General features: G+C 37.2%; 1 protein-coding gene across 1 annotated transcript in view; it reads left to right on the forward strand.

Moving 5' to 3' along the window:
• LOC108244434 (limbic system associated membrane protein) overlaps positions 1-16,268 on the forward strand; it is a 246,543-nt gene that overhangs the window by 143,246 nt on the left and 87,029 nt on the right. Inside the window, exons 2-3 of the mRNA XM_017430636.1 lie at positions 12,827-12,971; positions 14,815-14,902. Of these exons, the coding sequence (XP_017286125.1) occupies positions 12,827-12,971; positions 14,815-14,902 (233 nt within the window). The remainder of the gene's footprint in view (positions 1-12,826; positions 12,972-14,814; positions 14,903-16,268) is intronic.

The following is a 16,268-nucleotide window of genomic DNA, read 5'->3' on the forward strand; positions in this document are numbered from 1 at the left end:
TTCAGCTGTTTTACAGTTTTCTGGAAGTTTGTTCCAAATTTGTGGTGCATAGAAACTGAAAGCTGCTTCTCCTCGTTTGGTTCTGGTTCTGGGGATGCAGAGCAGTCCAGAAGCAGAAGATCTGAGGGGTCTAGACGGTTGGTACAGCGATAACAGATCTCATCTCTTTGGCACTAATTTCCGCAGCTTACAATAGTGCAGAAACTACAATTGTACATCAATAAAAGTACAATATCATCACTGAACCAATGATATTGAACTATTGTGCGTCCTCCAAAATGGTAGATAGGAACATTGCTGACATAACATCAAAACACACCATTCTTTACCTGCGGGTCATTGTTCAGAGCAGTAAATGCTTTTTATGGATGCTAATCCAAAAATGTCTATTAGGAGAAATAAATCCAAAATATTTTTCATTCATTTAAATATTCAAATATTGGTTTATTGCTATAAATTATAAACATATATGTTCCTATTTTGGTTCCTATTCCTTGTCTTCTGTCTTCTTTAAGATTTTTTTCATTATTATTCTCACTTTTCAAAATGAGTGAAAGGAAAATTTGATTTTACTGGAGCAACCCTGGCTGGGCACCATTTGTATCTTGTTCTAGTGGCGTTTTGATTAGTTAAACAATTGCTGATGACTAATTGAAACTGGACCTCAACACAACAGTACAACTGCAGCAGATTAGCCAAGCCTAAAATTTGTTGGTCATTAAAGCTTAGAATGTATCAACTGATGAATAGATTGATGGATTTGAAGTACTTTAGGTATAAAGTCACATATTTTGTTAGTTTTGGTTTTGTTTTGTTGCTTATTAAAAGCACCAATAAAAAAATTATAGCACATACTTGTTGAGGCTTCTGTCCTCAGACAGTCAAAATCAAAATTAGATTATTTGTTTATTATTGCAACACATTCACTACTAATGTTCCTTTTTGGCAGGTCAGACAAGACAAGCTAAGTAATTATTAAAACAAAGAAAAGTAATTTTCTTTGCATCCCCTACATTAAATAGCTGAAATACATTAGCCTGAGCATGTGTGTGTTTAAGCAATACTTTAAGCTTTCCCTGCAGTCTGTAAGTATTCACATAAATATGATGAATTGCTGTCAACCTTTTAGCTCCCTCCTCCTGCATCTGCAAGTCCATTAGCCAGACCAGCCCTCGCAGCAAATCACAGCAGGGCCCTCTGACCTTCTCACCTGACATGACATCTGCCAGTCAAATATTTGATCTCATGACCCTTGTTGCAAATTGCCAGCTAACCTTCAAAACCTGCCAAACCGAGCACTGCAGGAGAATCAAATGGCAAGCTTTGTGTTTTGAAAATTAGTCAACAAAGAAGGCAATGCTTATTATTATAGCAAGATTATGACAGAATAAACCTGCCTACTGATTAACATATTAATATTTAATACAGGTGAGATAAAAAAACAACCTATATGTAATGAAACGGTAAAACTCTATAGGCTTAAATCACGATTTCCTGAGTTTTACTGTGGAATCTCATTGAGATATGGTGCAGACCTTGTTAGTGTTACTTTGAACACTATGAAAATGCTTTCCCAAGAAACATACATAGTCAGATAAACCTTTTTCATTCCAGGTAGATTTTACAGCACTTTTTGTCAATAATCAGCATGAATGGAGCAGCAGTGTTTGAGGTGTTTTCTCTCTTGCAAAATATCCTTTCTCTTCCTTTCTTCATCACTACTTCAGTTAGCACAATCGAACAATTCACCTCTATGTACCTTTAATGTACAAAAGCAGAACAAAGCGATGGATCACATTAGAGGAAAATGTGTGGAGAGCAGAGAAATGGGGCAGTCGTGTCGAGATGAGGCCTTATGTGACATCCTGTAAAAAAAAGAGTAGACTGTGTGTTGAAATAGAAACATAGTGTAGAAAAGTAAAGGGGTGTAAACTGTGCTTTGCAGAGAGTAATTGTGGAATAATGAGCTTAAGTTGCACCTGTATGAGGCGAGTGGTGAATATTAGCGAAAATAATCTTATTTAGATCTTGATCTCTTTCAGCAACATAAAAAAATGCAATGTGTGCTGACACAAACAAAGGTACAGGAGAGCCCAGTTGAATGTAATATAATATATCATAAGTGTATGACACATGTGGTTACACTCTGTTTACCAATGTTTTTTTTTCTTATCCTAACACTCTTTGATACTCGCTCTATAGAGTCTGACCAGCTGTTAAGGTGAGAAGTAGAAGAAGGAGCTAAGAGTGGAGTGGTGAAGACACTGGATAAGATGAAGAGACAACTGAAGGAAATTATAGGGCCGGAATGACTATTGAAGACAGAGCGAGAAGGGCTAAAAAAGACACAGGATGGACAAAACAGATAAGGAGAGACAAAAGGGAGAAACTGTGACAGAGGGAGGAAGCACAGTACATCTCTTGAGATTTAATAGCAGCACCCTTCCTTCACCATAGATCTTCCTGCCTACATCTCAATGAGACGCCATCTGTCACGGGCTTGTTACCGTTACGTTCAACCACTGCTCCCTCACACAGGAAAACGCAAAGCAGAGAAAGAAAAGAAGAGAAACTTTGGTGAAGTTGCACTGACTCTTTCAATACAAAAGAAAACAATCTGAACAGAACTGTCAGGGCTTAATCCCTCCCAACATGCACATGATGAACTCTGTTTGTTCACAACTAAATGTCATAGTTCCATAGCAATTCCTATTTGAATCATGTGTACAATTATGGATGGAAGCAGCTTCACGTTTCAGCCTATTAAAAAGTGGTGTTATACTTGTGAGGGTTTAATTACACAGTTACTAACAACTAGAGAAAAAAAAAGTATCAGAAGACACATCCGCACTGCCGGTTGTCAGATGATAAGTTGTCAGAAAAAGTTGTCAAAGTCTCAATAGACTGAAGTTGATTGAGGCTCCTTCAGACTAGATGACAACTCTGGTATTATGTAAAAAATTAGCCAAAATGTGGATAGCATTTGCAGGGTCTTGGAAAAGTCTTTGGGTGCACATTAAGAACTGAGTAGGATTCCCATCAGATAAAAAAATCAGACAGAGAGCAGACCTGCAGCTCAAATGCTTTTAATTGGGGTTTTGGGGGGTCTTTTTGGCTGAGATGCAACAAAATAAATGGCTAGGTGCTGCAACTAATTGTAGATAAATGAAATACACACTTAAGATGAAAGTTTGAACAGTGCTGGTGTTATTATTAATGATATTGTTTCTGATCAAAAGCTAAATAAACCCACAACTACTGTGCAATCCTGATTATTAATGTAACAGCTCAGATTTATGTTGTTTTGAATAAGATGTGTGTAATAAATGTAACTAAGATTAACCTTGTTTAGGGTTTTATCAGGACATGTTACTAAAGAAAAGCACCAGGGGTGTAAATCAAACTGGACATGGTCAGGTTCAGCTGCAGTCCAGTTGCTGTAAAGCATTACACATCTGAACTGAGCTTCACTGAAATTTTAGAAAAGCAATGTCAGCGCTGTGCTATAGTTGTTGGGTTTTTTTTTGGAAGAACATGTGCAAAATCATGACTGGTTTGAAGCCATTTTTGATTAATTATTTCCCCCTGTGTGGTCGACCGGGCCAAGTCTCAAAACAATCATTCCTGCTCTGATTAATGGCTTGCTCTAAGCACCGAAGCATGCAACCGAGATGAAGGGGCTTCATGCTGGGGGAATTAGGTGATTATTTGTAGCTAACTAGGGAACTGCAATCTAAGAGGGAAAAAAATAACAGTCATGTTCCGGGTAAAACCGGAAAAATTGGGAAACAATATTAAAATAGAGTGGAAATGGTTTGAGAATGAGAATATACAACTACGGGAAAACTGGAACTAGAAAGGTTTTCTTTGTCCTGTAGTATTGCATGGTGTCATCCGATTTGTTAGTGGTCAGAGTATGTGTTTAGGATGCCGCTCAGCTACTAACACCAAAGTTTAAGTGAATACTTTTAAAAGTAACTGAGTTACAGCATAATTTTGTGTTAGCTTAGGTAAAGCAGTAGATGTACATTAAATAATTCATTTTTGAGAATTTCATTCAAATGTGTGGGTGGTGGCTTGTGAGATATTTTTTTTTTTGCACTCAGTAGCTGAGACTCATTCATAACACAAACTTTAGCACATCAAATTTGAGTTTAATCTAATCTCTGTAAAACTGACTTAGTTAAAGCCATTTTTTGGTTTACTAAGGTCAGTTGACTCCAAAACATCATTAGTTGAGAATGTACAACAAATGATTACTACCTCAGAAAACAGGTAAATAAACACACACACACACACATGTCAACACAAGCAAAAACACCGCCGCTCACCGTTCACCTTTTGGCATCAGGAGTTAGCTTTTTCTTACACAGTCACATCATACACAGTAGACAGTTACCTGCAGTAACTACCTTCAAGGCCTTGGCTTCGGGAAGGAAACAACAAATACTCACAGAAGAGTCATTTTGTTTCCTTACATAGCACAGCATGATGGGAAACAGTGCAACTAAGTATGATTCTTACCTGTTTCAGTTTCCCTGTGCAGTGTGTTGGTGCATGTGATGTTGAAGAAATATAGTTGTTCAAGTGCACAGGTGATGATTTGTTCCGACCAATCTGTCCTTTGTGGCTATCAGTGGAACAAAATGGAAAACCAAAAGAAAAGATCCCGTCACATCTAATTGAAAAGCACAATATAACTGAAAGTTAAAAGTTGGCAAAATAACACTGTTGGTAAAGTGTTCTGGTTGTTTGTATGGAGACTTGGCTAACAAAAAAGGAAAGACAGCTTTAAAAGATAGAATAGATTTTTTCCTGCTGCTAGTAAAAAAGTTTAATAACCCTGGTGTATCAAATGATTTTCTTTCTATGCTTCACTATTCTGCCAATTAAACTTTCACTCAGCTTTAAAGCACTTGCCAGCTGAAACCTCAACTAATGCCACCTGTTTGACACTCTTGTCAACTTCAATTTGCAAAGACTTTACACAGATTCTACCTGCTTACTGTTAATTAACACAACTCCAGTGACACACAAACATTTGTGTACAAGAGTAACACATTACCTCTAAGATCCTCTGTTTTTGCCTCCATGTCTGTGTCACATAACCTAACAGCAACTGTATGTTGTTTAATTATTTCACTCAAATGAAAATGTTAACGGGTTTGTCAGTGGGTAAATGATTCAGCTGGCTTTGTGTGTGAGTGTGAGTGTCAAATACTGTTTAAAAAAAAGTGAAGGGTATATTCCACAGCTAGACAGCGCTGCAAGTATTTCAATAGATGCTTTGTTCCTTTAAGCCTTGTCCTGCGGATAAACGTGGACCTTAACGGAAATACATTTACCCTGTTTGGCAGAGAAAATCTGGGGCAAAAAAGGCTATAAAGGAATGACCTGAGTTTGATTTGATATGCAGCTTTAGCTTTGCTTCACTCTAAAAGCTCTCTATTGAGGTGCATTTCTTTTTATTCCATAGCAAATCTCTTCATCTCTCTCTCTCTCTGTTTCCTATACCTTCCTTTCCAAATGTATGTATGTAAGACCGCAAAGACCCAGAACATTTGACTAGTTTTTGACCACCAGGCTTGATCAAAGTAGTTATGTGCCAGTCTCATCCCTAATCTTTATCGATTTCCGAAACAAGTTGTTTGTTCTTTCAGAGAAAAGATCTCTGTTTCCCTCTGAATGGCAGAAAGCAAATATGCTTTCTGCCATTCATGCATACAGATGAACAGATGATGTGACACAAGCTGCCCAGTCAATAAGATGGAAAAAAGGAGATTGTGAAGTGTAGTTATTGAGTTTAAAGAAATAGTTTGGCCATTTTGAAATGGGGTTCTGTGGAAAGGTATGCGCAACTATTATTCTGTAATTCTGTAATGTAATTCAGTTGTAAATAGCTTTTTGAATGGCCTCACATTGGCAAAATAGAGTTTATGTCTGACAGGCCTGATGAGCTAACAGCTCAGATAACAGATAAGACCAAAGTGGATTGATGTTCCAATATCCAAAATTGTATAGTTGTCCATGCAGACACTGTTTAGTAAACCTTCACACTGCTGTCATTTCTCAGTATACAGTTATTGACATATAACTTTATAGATATCTTCAGGTGCAAATAGTGGCAGCAGTAGTGAGATGAAACACTTCGGGTGTAGGCCAGGGTTACTTCTGGTAGAAACATTTCCAGCATAAATGTAAAAGTATAAATAATAGCATTTGCATGGGCAGTTATAAAGTTTTGAAGACCAAAGTTGTTTTAAGATGGCAGCAATCCTCTTTGGAAGTGGGTCACCTCAGTTTGTTTTGATGAGCCAATAAAGACTTGTGTGATCAAACCCATATTTGAAGGGATTTTTGCCTTTCTAAAACAACTCTTTAGCAATTCACAAAAACACTAATATTTAAACTTTTACATTGTTTTACATTTTTATTACATGGTTATTTTGGCAGAAATATTCTGAAATTTCTGCTGCTTGACCCCAGGCTGCCCAGGAAGTGCTACAGCTTGCTCCTTGCACAGAGTTTAGAAGACAGTAGTCAAATGAACTGCTTTGAAATGTTTGACATTGGAGCTGTTTTAAACAACAAAAATCCACTTTGGTTTTGGCATTTCTGGACTAAGCATTAACTCATTCCCATCTGACTTACACTCTTAAACTCTATTTCTTCAGATTGAGGTTGCTTAAAGAGCTATATACAACAGGTAAGATAATAATCATTCATAACTCCACAAAACCATAGTTTAAAATGTCTGAATTTTTTTAAGATCCTAGAGAGCAGAATAAGGACAACAACATGACAAAGGGGAACTAAGATATAAAAAAGCTGTTTTGTTAAGGGGTGAGAAATGTCAGAAATGCAAAAAGAGAGAAAGTGAAGAAGATGAGAGTTCAGTATTAATCGGATAGTGGGTGGTGTGTCTCTCCTGCCAGTTATGGCACATCGTCCTTCTCATTACAGTTTCAATGCCCGGCTCCAGCCTGCTCTTTGGTCCTCCCCCCACGGCTAACCCTGAAGCAGGGATCCATCCAGCTCAGCCGTCCTGTCAACACAAGCCCAGCTCAGCAGCTCTTGCCCAGGCATCTGTCAGCCCAAACAGTCCCCTATCAGCCATAGCCTATTGGCCAGTTCACATTGGCACGGCACACTGTGGCAGAAAAGTATTATGATACAACGCAGCACAGCATCTATCAACAAAGCTCAGGATAAAGCAGCACAGGACAGAAACTTAGGCATCCATCAAATGCCGACCCTTTCAAAAAAAAAAAAAAAAAACACCCACTCTGGTGTCTGGGGGGACTGATGAACAACAACTCAAAAGTCCAAATCGATTTGAACAAAAACGTGCATTTTGTGAGGCTTTTGGCTGACATTTTCTAACATTTACTAGCTTTTTTATGTTGGTGAAAACTGTAGAGTCTCCTGCAGGGCCTGGAGAGGACTCTGCTGATAGAGACACACGGAGATCCTGTTGTGATTAAAAAGAATAGATTTTTTGGTCAAATAATCAAATGAATAAAGTCACGCTGGATAAGTAACACTGCCGAGGTGCTGAATCTTTCTGAAGCCAGAAGGCCATTATTAGGATGGATTTTTCCTATTAGATATTCTACTGTGACTTGTTATTTCAGTAAAATTGAGTTCTCCACAAGCGACTCTTTGAATATGACTGCAATCAGACCAACTGAAGACAGCTCCGCTCTTGTTGTTCATTTGGGTTGAGCACAACTCTGGAAACAAAACCCAGTCCTGCAAAGACATACCTTGACAGCTCCTCCGTGAAACAGCACGAGAGCTACAGGCAGACAACGACTCTGACAAGTGATAGGATGTTCTCCACCTCTCGGGCACCGTCTCATTAGCGAGAACAGAAAATAGCTACTTCTCAGAGGACTCTACAGATGCAGGTGAGGGTTGCTGGGACCCTTTGGAGATATGAACAGTTATAGGGCAGGCAGTGAAAACAGAGGGCAAGACAAAGCACAGATGAGTGATCTATTGATCAATGAAAAGTGCATTTGATTTCAGTGCCTTGCTATCCACCTCTGCTCCTACTCATCCGCTGATGAGTAGGTGATAGTTGGGAGGAAACCTGCTGAAAGTAGTGACATGATTAGAGGCAGCCCGGGTGAGAAAACAAGCCGAGCAAAGGGAGGCTGGAGGAGTAGTGTCGTAAAGATATGACAGAAAGAGAAAACAAGAAGATGAAAAGGTTGCTGTGGCTAAGTGCAGCTCTTATTGGAGTCTGAGTGTGGTGGCTTTTGGATGCTATGTGAAATATCTTCTGTATTACATTGACCCATATGGAGCACCATATGGTGACAGCTACAGTAAAAGAGGTTATATCATTTATTGTGATTCTTAATTGTTGCAGATGAAATCTTTAACACTATCATATTAAGTACAGCATATAGATAACATAATCTAGTATTTGTGCATATTTTACATATGTATAAATATGTGTTTCATTCAAAAGGCAAATGCCATACTATATAAACCCACGTGAACAAAAAATAGAAACATAGAAAGTACATCATAGACACAAACTATATTATTTTAAATACTTTTCAGGCTGACAGACTTTTAATTTAGATCTGACTGGACTGTTTGTTTTGGCTTTTGAATAGTTGTCTAACTAAATTCACAGAAAGTTGTTTTTTTTTACTCCGCACAGTCTAAACTACATTCTATATATGTTCAAGTGTCAGTAAAAAGCTGAGATATATGCCCTTACAGTGGATTCACAGGTGATTTTAAAGTGTATTTAATGTATGTCTAAAGATTACTAAAAATCCTGTTGAAGTATTGCCTAAAACTACTTTTGTATTTGTTAGTCATACACACATATGCAAGTGTATTGTGAAAATACACTTGCACTATGAGATCAGAACTGAGTGGAAGACAAAAAACAGTTTCAGACAGGCAGATGTAACAACTCGTTAAACACCAGTTTATTGCAATTTGTGGAACTCCTATTAAAAAAATTCTCCAAGAAATTGATTCATCATCAGATGTTGCTGGTTTTCTTTATATAAACAGGTGTAATATGTATTCGCCAAACATTACAATATGGCATGTGAGATTCACAGAAGGCAAAAATGTGTCATCTACATATGACACATTTTTAATTTTTCTCAGAAAAATCAAAGATGATGTGAAATGTAACTCATTGAAATAACGGCAAACTAGAGTTTAGAATGATTTTCATTACGATATATAAATGTTCAAACACATTTTTATAATAAAGAAAATACACTTGATTTTTTTTTACATGCATAATAACACTTCAGTGCCTTTGTAGCCTTCTGACAAGATCATAAGAAAGAAACAGGACACTCCCAAATGGCGACGGGAAGTTTGATTTTTATTACTGAATTGAGTTTTTAAAAGATCACTCACCAAAAAGAATCTGGTATTAATGTCATTTGATTCACATGTACACACACATACTCCACTCCCAATCCCTACAGATTCATACTGCTAGTACCACTAATTTGAAATGGGAAAATGATCCATTTCATTGTGGGAAAAAGAATGAAAGATTTACAATTCTCAAAGAAAAAACTTTTTTTTTCTACGTGACACAAAAAGATAATCATTCAAAATTAAATTCAGATATTTACTTATAACTTTATCTATTTTTTTTCATATAAAAAAACAAATATAATTGTTTTTACTAATACATACATAAATGAATATATCAATTTATGATGAACTTGATATATTCAAACATAAATGCATTTATATTTGCACTTGTTTTGCACGATTACTTATTTTGAATTATCTGCAATACAGTAATGTGTCTCATTCTAGAGATATAGATATATATATATATATATATATATATATATATATATATATATATACTATTACCTTTGCCAGACCAACATAACCTAGTGAATAGTTTCTTTCTATTAGCAGAGACCACCAGAACAGAACTCCTGACTTTCAACTAAAGTAACGCAGTGACTGCTGTAGAGTGCTGCTGCAGGCATGGGAGGGAGCAACTCAGTGACTGAAACAAATGGTAACAAACGACTGGTCAGCACCAAACGAATCATAACAAATAAACCACTGAGTTACTCACAGTGGTCAGGAGTCGTACTTCGTACTCCTAACTCACAGGTTTGATTTGTTTGATTCGTACAGCACTCACAGGCTACTACACCTGAGTGATTTGTTTGATCATTGCTCGCAGCAGGATAGCGGGGTGGGTTGGGGCAATTGAGTTGAAACAAGAAACCAGAGCTGCTGCTTTTCCCACAGGGCTAGTGCAGCAGTTAGCTTGATATATTTATTAACTGCAGTTAGCATAGCACCCGCACACTAGTGACACTGATCTCTTCTTTGCAGTTAGCTATGGCTAGCAAGCTGTAGCAGAGACAAATAAGTGATTGACTCCCAATTCAGTAAAATTACTCACAAGTTTTGAATGATTCGCTCAGGACTTGCACATCACTACTCACAAAGCATAGCAGTGAGGTATAGTAGTAGTTCACTTTTATTGTTTTTTTAGCTCCTTTCCTAAAGTACTTTAAGTCACCATAAGACACAGTTTTCCAATCTAGGTGTGATTTATGGAAGAACTGAGGTGGCAAGGGTGGTTGAAGTCAACTTGCAGCTGTTATGCTTCTGAGCAGACAAATGAATTGTGGCAGTACCGAAACTGTTGATATATGAAAGTTTAACTGGCATTGCAGCTCAAGGGTGTAATGAAGTGATGACAGACAGTCTATGCAACCAGTAGGCCACAAGATTTAGAATGGGAGATGTCCAACACACTCTTTCCTTTCTATCGTCCCATGATGCCAACACACATCATCAGAAAATATGGCTGGCTGGATTGGTGCTTTAATACCAACTTGAGGCCACTTGAAAAATGGGCTTGTATTGGCAACATTATCTGTTTTGTAAAAAGAGTTTCACTTAATGTATTATTAGGTTTTGTGTTGTTACGCATGTAGGGTTTCTTTTGTCTGACCAATGAAGGAATGGTTCCTTTCAGGCCTTTATCCTTTATTGTCTTCCACATTTTTTTTCCAACCTACTGGTCATGTCACAGGAGGAGATGAGGAGTTATCATGAATTAAAGACAGCAAGCTCAGTGAAAACAAACACAATAGGACTGTTTAGTACCCCCTGGGAATTTTCCTGCTTCACTGCAAACACGTTAAAAGCTGCTCAATTTGTCAGCAAGTATCTATGGGTTTTACTAATGTAAGGCATTAACTCCTCGAAAGGTAGGGCTTGTTAAATGCTCAGCAGCATTATTGGTTAAATGGTTAAGATGCTTTAGATCGGGCAGAAAACACTGTTTCAAAGAAAAGAACTGCACATTGAAAAGATACTGAGAGTTCCATATTTAAGCTTCTGCATCAATAAATAAAAAATGAAATGTAAAGATTGCTGTTTAATGAATGGAGCACTGATCTTTTTTCCACTTGTAAAACAGACTGTATAGTCTGTAACATTTATCTTAAGCCCTAAAATTAAACAGTCTTGTTCATGGAAATTTTTTTTTGTTTGCACACATCCTTCAAAGGTTTTGTCTATTTAAAACCACTGAAATGTTCAGAAAAACATAAAGTTCTGATAATTTGTATGAATCATGCATCACAAGGAAGATGCTATAGCTCGGAGTTAAAAGAAAACAAAAAAGTGAGTCATGAAATGATTCATGAGATATGGATTTGAATATATGATTCAGACTCCATTTTATACTCTAGATGCTTCTTCTGCATTATGGATGCTTTTGAGGAAACAGATCTTCAAATGGCTATGTGATTATAGGAAACTGTCTGAATCAGTTTAGTATGCTGCTAAATTGTCTCATTTAATTAGACCCCTGAAGATTTTTCAGACAAAAGTGGTTAAGGGCTTTAGATTGTGAAAAGTGGAAGCTGGATGTCAAAGAGAGTCAATAATGTGCAGTACAGTTGGTTATCACAGTTCCACACAAAGAGAAGGAACATCAGCAGGGAATCAAGCTGTAAGTAAAATCCTTCAAAGGTCTGACATCGACCTCCCACCGGGTCACACACTGGGGTGTCTGCACAGTCACCTGAGGTCAACTGCCAAACACAGCCTCAACACACAGCAGCGATAATTTAATTCCTCGTAACCCGAACCAAAGGAAAGTGTACTGCCGAGGCTCAGGGAGTTGCACCAATTTGTATTTAAGGCACATCTATTGTCAGTTTACATTACAGCCTGTATCCATTCTCATTTATTTTGATGTCCCCACACATTTACATTTCTTCATTAGGGAGACACTCAGCTCCATCACTTCTTGTGGCTTAAGCTCACATGGCATAATGCCCTGACAGCATTCCAGAAGAAGTAAACTAGAAGGTACCAGTGTCTTGTCATCACAGACATAGGCCTGGTGTTAAACTGGATGCATTAATCAGAAAGAGGAGGAGAGAAAGAGCCAAAAAGAATGACAAGTCAAGGTCTACGAGAGAAAACAATCTGAAAAAATAGCGTGTAGGAATGACAGCAAAAAAAGAGGGTTTGGCTTTAGGTCTTTTGGTGCAAGTAGAGGTGTCTGATCAGTTGAATGACCTCTTAATGAGTTCTATGAACCAAAGCCATGTTGATTTATTTGCTACACCACTAAACTTGGCGGCAACTTGCTGCAAGACACAATCATTTCTTTCTTGGATTCCATCAAATTGTTGTCACTTGTTTGTATTCTAAAACTCTACAGGTCATGTTCATAATAAGAAACGCATCTCACATGTTCCTATTTGGATCCTTTAATGAGGAACCAAGTTGTTCTTTTTCTTTCACCTTACCTCACAATTTGTTTTTGTGCCCTCAGATGCTACGTTGATGACAAAATTTCCAAGGTGGCCTGGCTCAATCGATCCAACATCATCTTTGCTGGCCAGGACAAGTGGTCCCTGGACCCCAGAGTAGACCTGGTCACTAAAGGGCAGCTGGAGTACAGCTTACGCATACAAAAGGTACTGATGACCATCATGGGTCAAACTCAGAACGGATGGTTGTCCTTTAAATTATGATTCATCAGCTGACATAACAGAAGGGGGCAAAACTATTTTTTTTTCTACGTTTAAGGTTCATTTGTCTGTACTATTAGAAAAAAAACTCATGAATCACTGGTCAGATTTTAATGGAGTTTTTAGAAAGTATTTAGTGTAATCATAAAAGGAGTAGCTTTTGAAGTCAACCCAAATATTAGTTTCTAAAATTTCAATAAAACCTATTCATTAATTCACGAGTTATTTTGCTTACGGTACAGACAAATCAACATACTTAGATGCACACACACACCAGGTTGACATCTACAACTGATTAACTTTTGGAGTCAACAAGAATAACCTTGTGTTCTCTTCCCAAGTATTATAAATTTGGTATTTCAGATGAAAATTTGTCAATTACGTTTAACTTGTTTAAAAAATTATTGATGTTCATTGTCCGTTTTTTTTTTAATTCTTCAAAATAATAATAAAATCTATCAGTGTCAAGACAGATGAGGAGGAATATAAAGGTAATGTGTGCTGTCAAATATTAACACTGAAAAAGTAGCTGTACTTTTTGTGAAATGTGTAAGAGTCAGTCTAGGTAACTTAGGCTATCAATGAATAAAGTCTAGGAACAGAGCAATTGTAGGAGAATTTGGGTTACCTAGTACTATATCTGCTCATATAAAAGTAGTAGCAGTAAAATTAAAATTATAACAAAAAGCAAGGCTACTGGTTGTAATTTGTGTTTGTTTTAGGGTATATTTGAACTGAAAAACCCAAAAACCACTTATCACATAGAATTAAGGACATTAAATCAAATTGCAGCGGACATATAAAGTGCAAAAAATCAGCTACTGGGGTTTGTACCCTGAGACTCATGTCATGCTGGATGGAAACGGAGGCAAACCCAGAGTGCAGACTCATCTTTCCAAAAAAACAAAAACTAATTTATTAAATAAAGAAAATAAATAAAAACAAACCACTGACGTGGCAGCAAACCAAACTCAGCAAAAATCCAAGGCATGGCATGGCAAGGCAACGAGGAAACAAAACATGGATACAGCAAAACACAAACAATGATCCGACAGGGTGTGAGAGAAATGACCAGGTATTTGAACACTGGGGTTGACGAGGTAAATGGAAACAGGTGAGTGGGGATAATGGCAGACAGGTGGAGATGGGCGTGGCAAGGAAGGCAAAAGGGTGACTGGGGAGGAGTGAATACAAAAGCATGAACATGAGACCAAACAAAAAGCAAATACAACAGAATAGAAACAAAACAAAAACCCAAATCAAATAAAAATAAAACATAAACAAAACCCATAGAAAAACCAAATCACCACAACTCATTTGTGATTAGGCCAAAGAAGAAGAAAAATATGGTTCTACAAGGGTCTATAAAGTAAACTAGAGGGTGTAGTGTAAAGAGAGTTTAACACAGAGTGGAACCTGCAACTCCCCTCAGAAAGAATCAGAACCACAAAAATCAATTTATTAGTCCATCCAAGTTATCTCTTTACACACTGTGTTCTACCTTAAATGCAAGAACCATTGTATGTCTTCAGCACAAAATAAAGGAACCATAAACAAAATGTAATGCTACAAAATGAGAAAGTGTACTTTGGGATTTAGTGTTACACTGCCAGTTGAAACAGAGATGAAGAATTTATTTCTCATTAGGAATTAATTTATTCTCATTCTTCCATTTCTGGTTTAAATATGTAGAGATTATAGATAGTCATGTAAGTAATAAAGTATTTTTATTTTAATTTACTACATCCTGAGCAATATTATACAATATGTTTGGTTTTATTCTGTTCAGGTGGATGTGTATGATGAGGGCCCCTACACCTGCTCCATACAAACTAAGCAGCAGCCCAAGACCTCACAGGTTTACCTCATCGTACAAGGTAAGCTACAGTAAACTGCTTAAAATAGTAATATACTAAAATGATTATTAAAAGTCTGGGTAGAAGCTTCATTGCAACTGTTACTGACATCTTCTTTGCACAAGTGGTTTGGTGTTTATTGAATTAAAATAATGAAAACTAAAGAAAGAAAAGAAACTTCTTCATATGAAACTAGCCCTTGCTGACATCACTTTTTACAAAAAAAATGACAAACAGATGCAGCATTCTGAATCAAACTTTATTTGCAAACTTCAGTACGTTGAAAAATGTCAAATGGGAGCAACAAGTCAGATAAAAAAAATGTTTGGTTGATGTTTGCATGCAACTTTATCAAGAGGAGAATAATTCACATTGTTCTGAGGTTTAGATGTAAAGGAAAGGAACACTTATATTTCCATCATAGTGGTCATTCTGTAGTAAAGATTACATTTAGTCTCAGCTGGGTGAGAGAAGACAACTGCTTGTAATGTGCTTCAGATGATTAGATTTTCTGAGCGTGTGGGCGCAGTTCCCTTTTATTTAAGGTTTTGCATAATTTCTATTACAATTGGCCAGAATAATATGTTTTTTTTACAAACAACTATTGCACAACAAATGTTGTGGCAAGCGGTAAAATCTGTATGTTCATCTCACCACCCAAACTTCATGAGAAGCTCTGCATCACCAGTGGCAGCGCCCCACATCGTCACCCATGATGAAATCAGATTTAACAATAAATGGGTCTAACACGTAGACTACAGGTGTAAAGAACTCCCTTGTCTTCAAACTGACTCATACTGGGGGAAAGAAACTGGCAAATCTTGTCTTTAGGTACCATTGGAAAGAATTTTTTTTTACTTTTCCCAACATTACACGTAATTAACATGAGTGATACCCTTCTGTATTTTCACCGTAACTGATATGCTGTAGTGATTATTACATTTAGTCTCTCAGCTGAGGGAGGAGAACTGGCTGGTTGTGATACGCTTCATATAATTCTTTAAAGATTGCAACGATTTGAGAAGGAGTCCCATTTTTTTAAGGCTTTGGAAATGCGATTTATTCCATAATTGATATGAAATACAGTGGTGGTTGGAATAATCTATAGCTGTTACAGAAAAGTAAAGTGCAACAAACGACAATGGCATGGAAAAAACTGTGGACACTCCTCAACATTCAGGCATGAGACGGCCCACATCACCTATGGCTACACTCCACACCGCCACCCATGGTGAAATCAGAATACAAACAATAAACCTTTTCCACACAAACAATAATTCAGGTGTGAAGAACTTGCCTGTGTTCAAGCTGATTAAGAGTGGAAAAAAATAATGGTAAATAAGTTTTTGGACTAACCAAACACTATAATTTCAGGTCTCATGAGTGC

Source organism: Kryptolebias marmoratus, linkage group LG2 (assembly GCF_001649575.2).
Source record: "Kryptolebias marmoratus isolate JLee-2015 linkage group LG2, ASM164957v2, whole genome shotgun sequence".
NCBI lineage: Eukaryota > Metazoa > Chordata > Actinopteri > Cyprinodontiformes > Rivulidae > Kryptolebias > Kryptolebias marmoratus.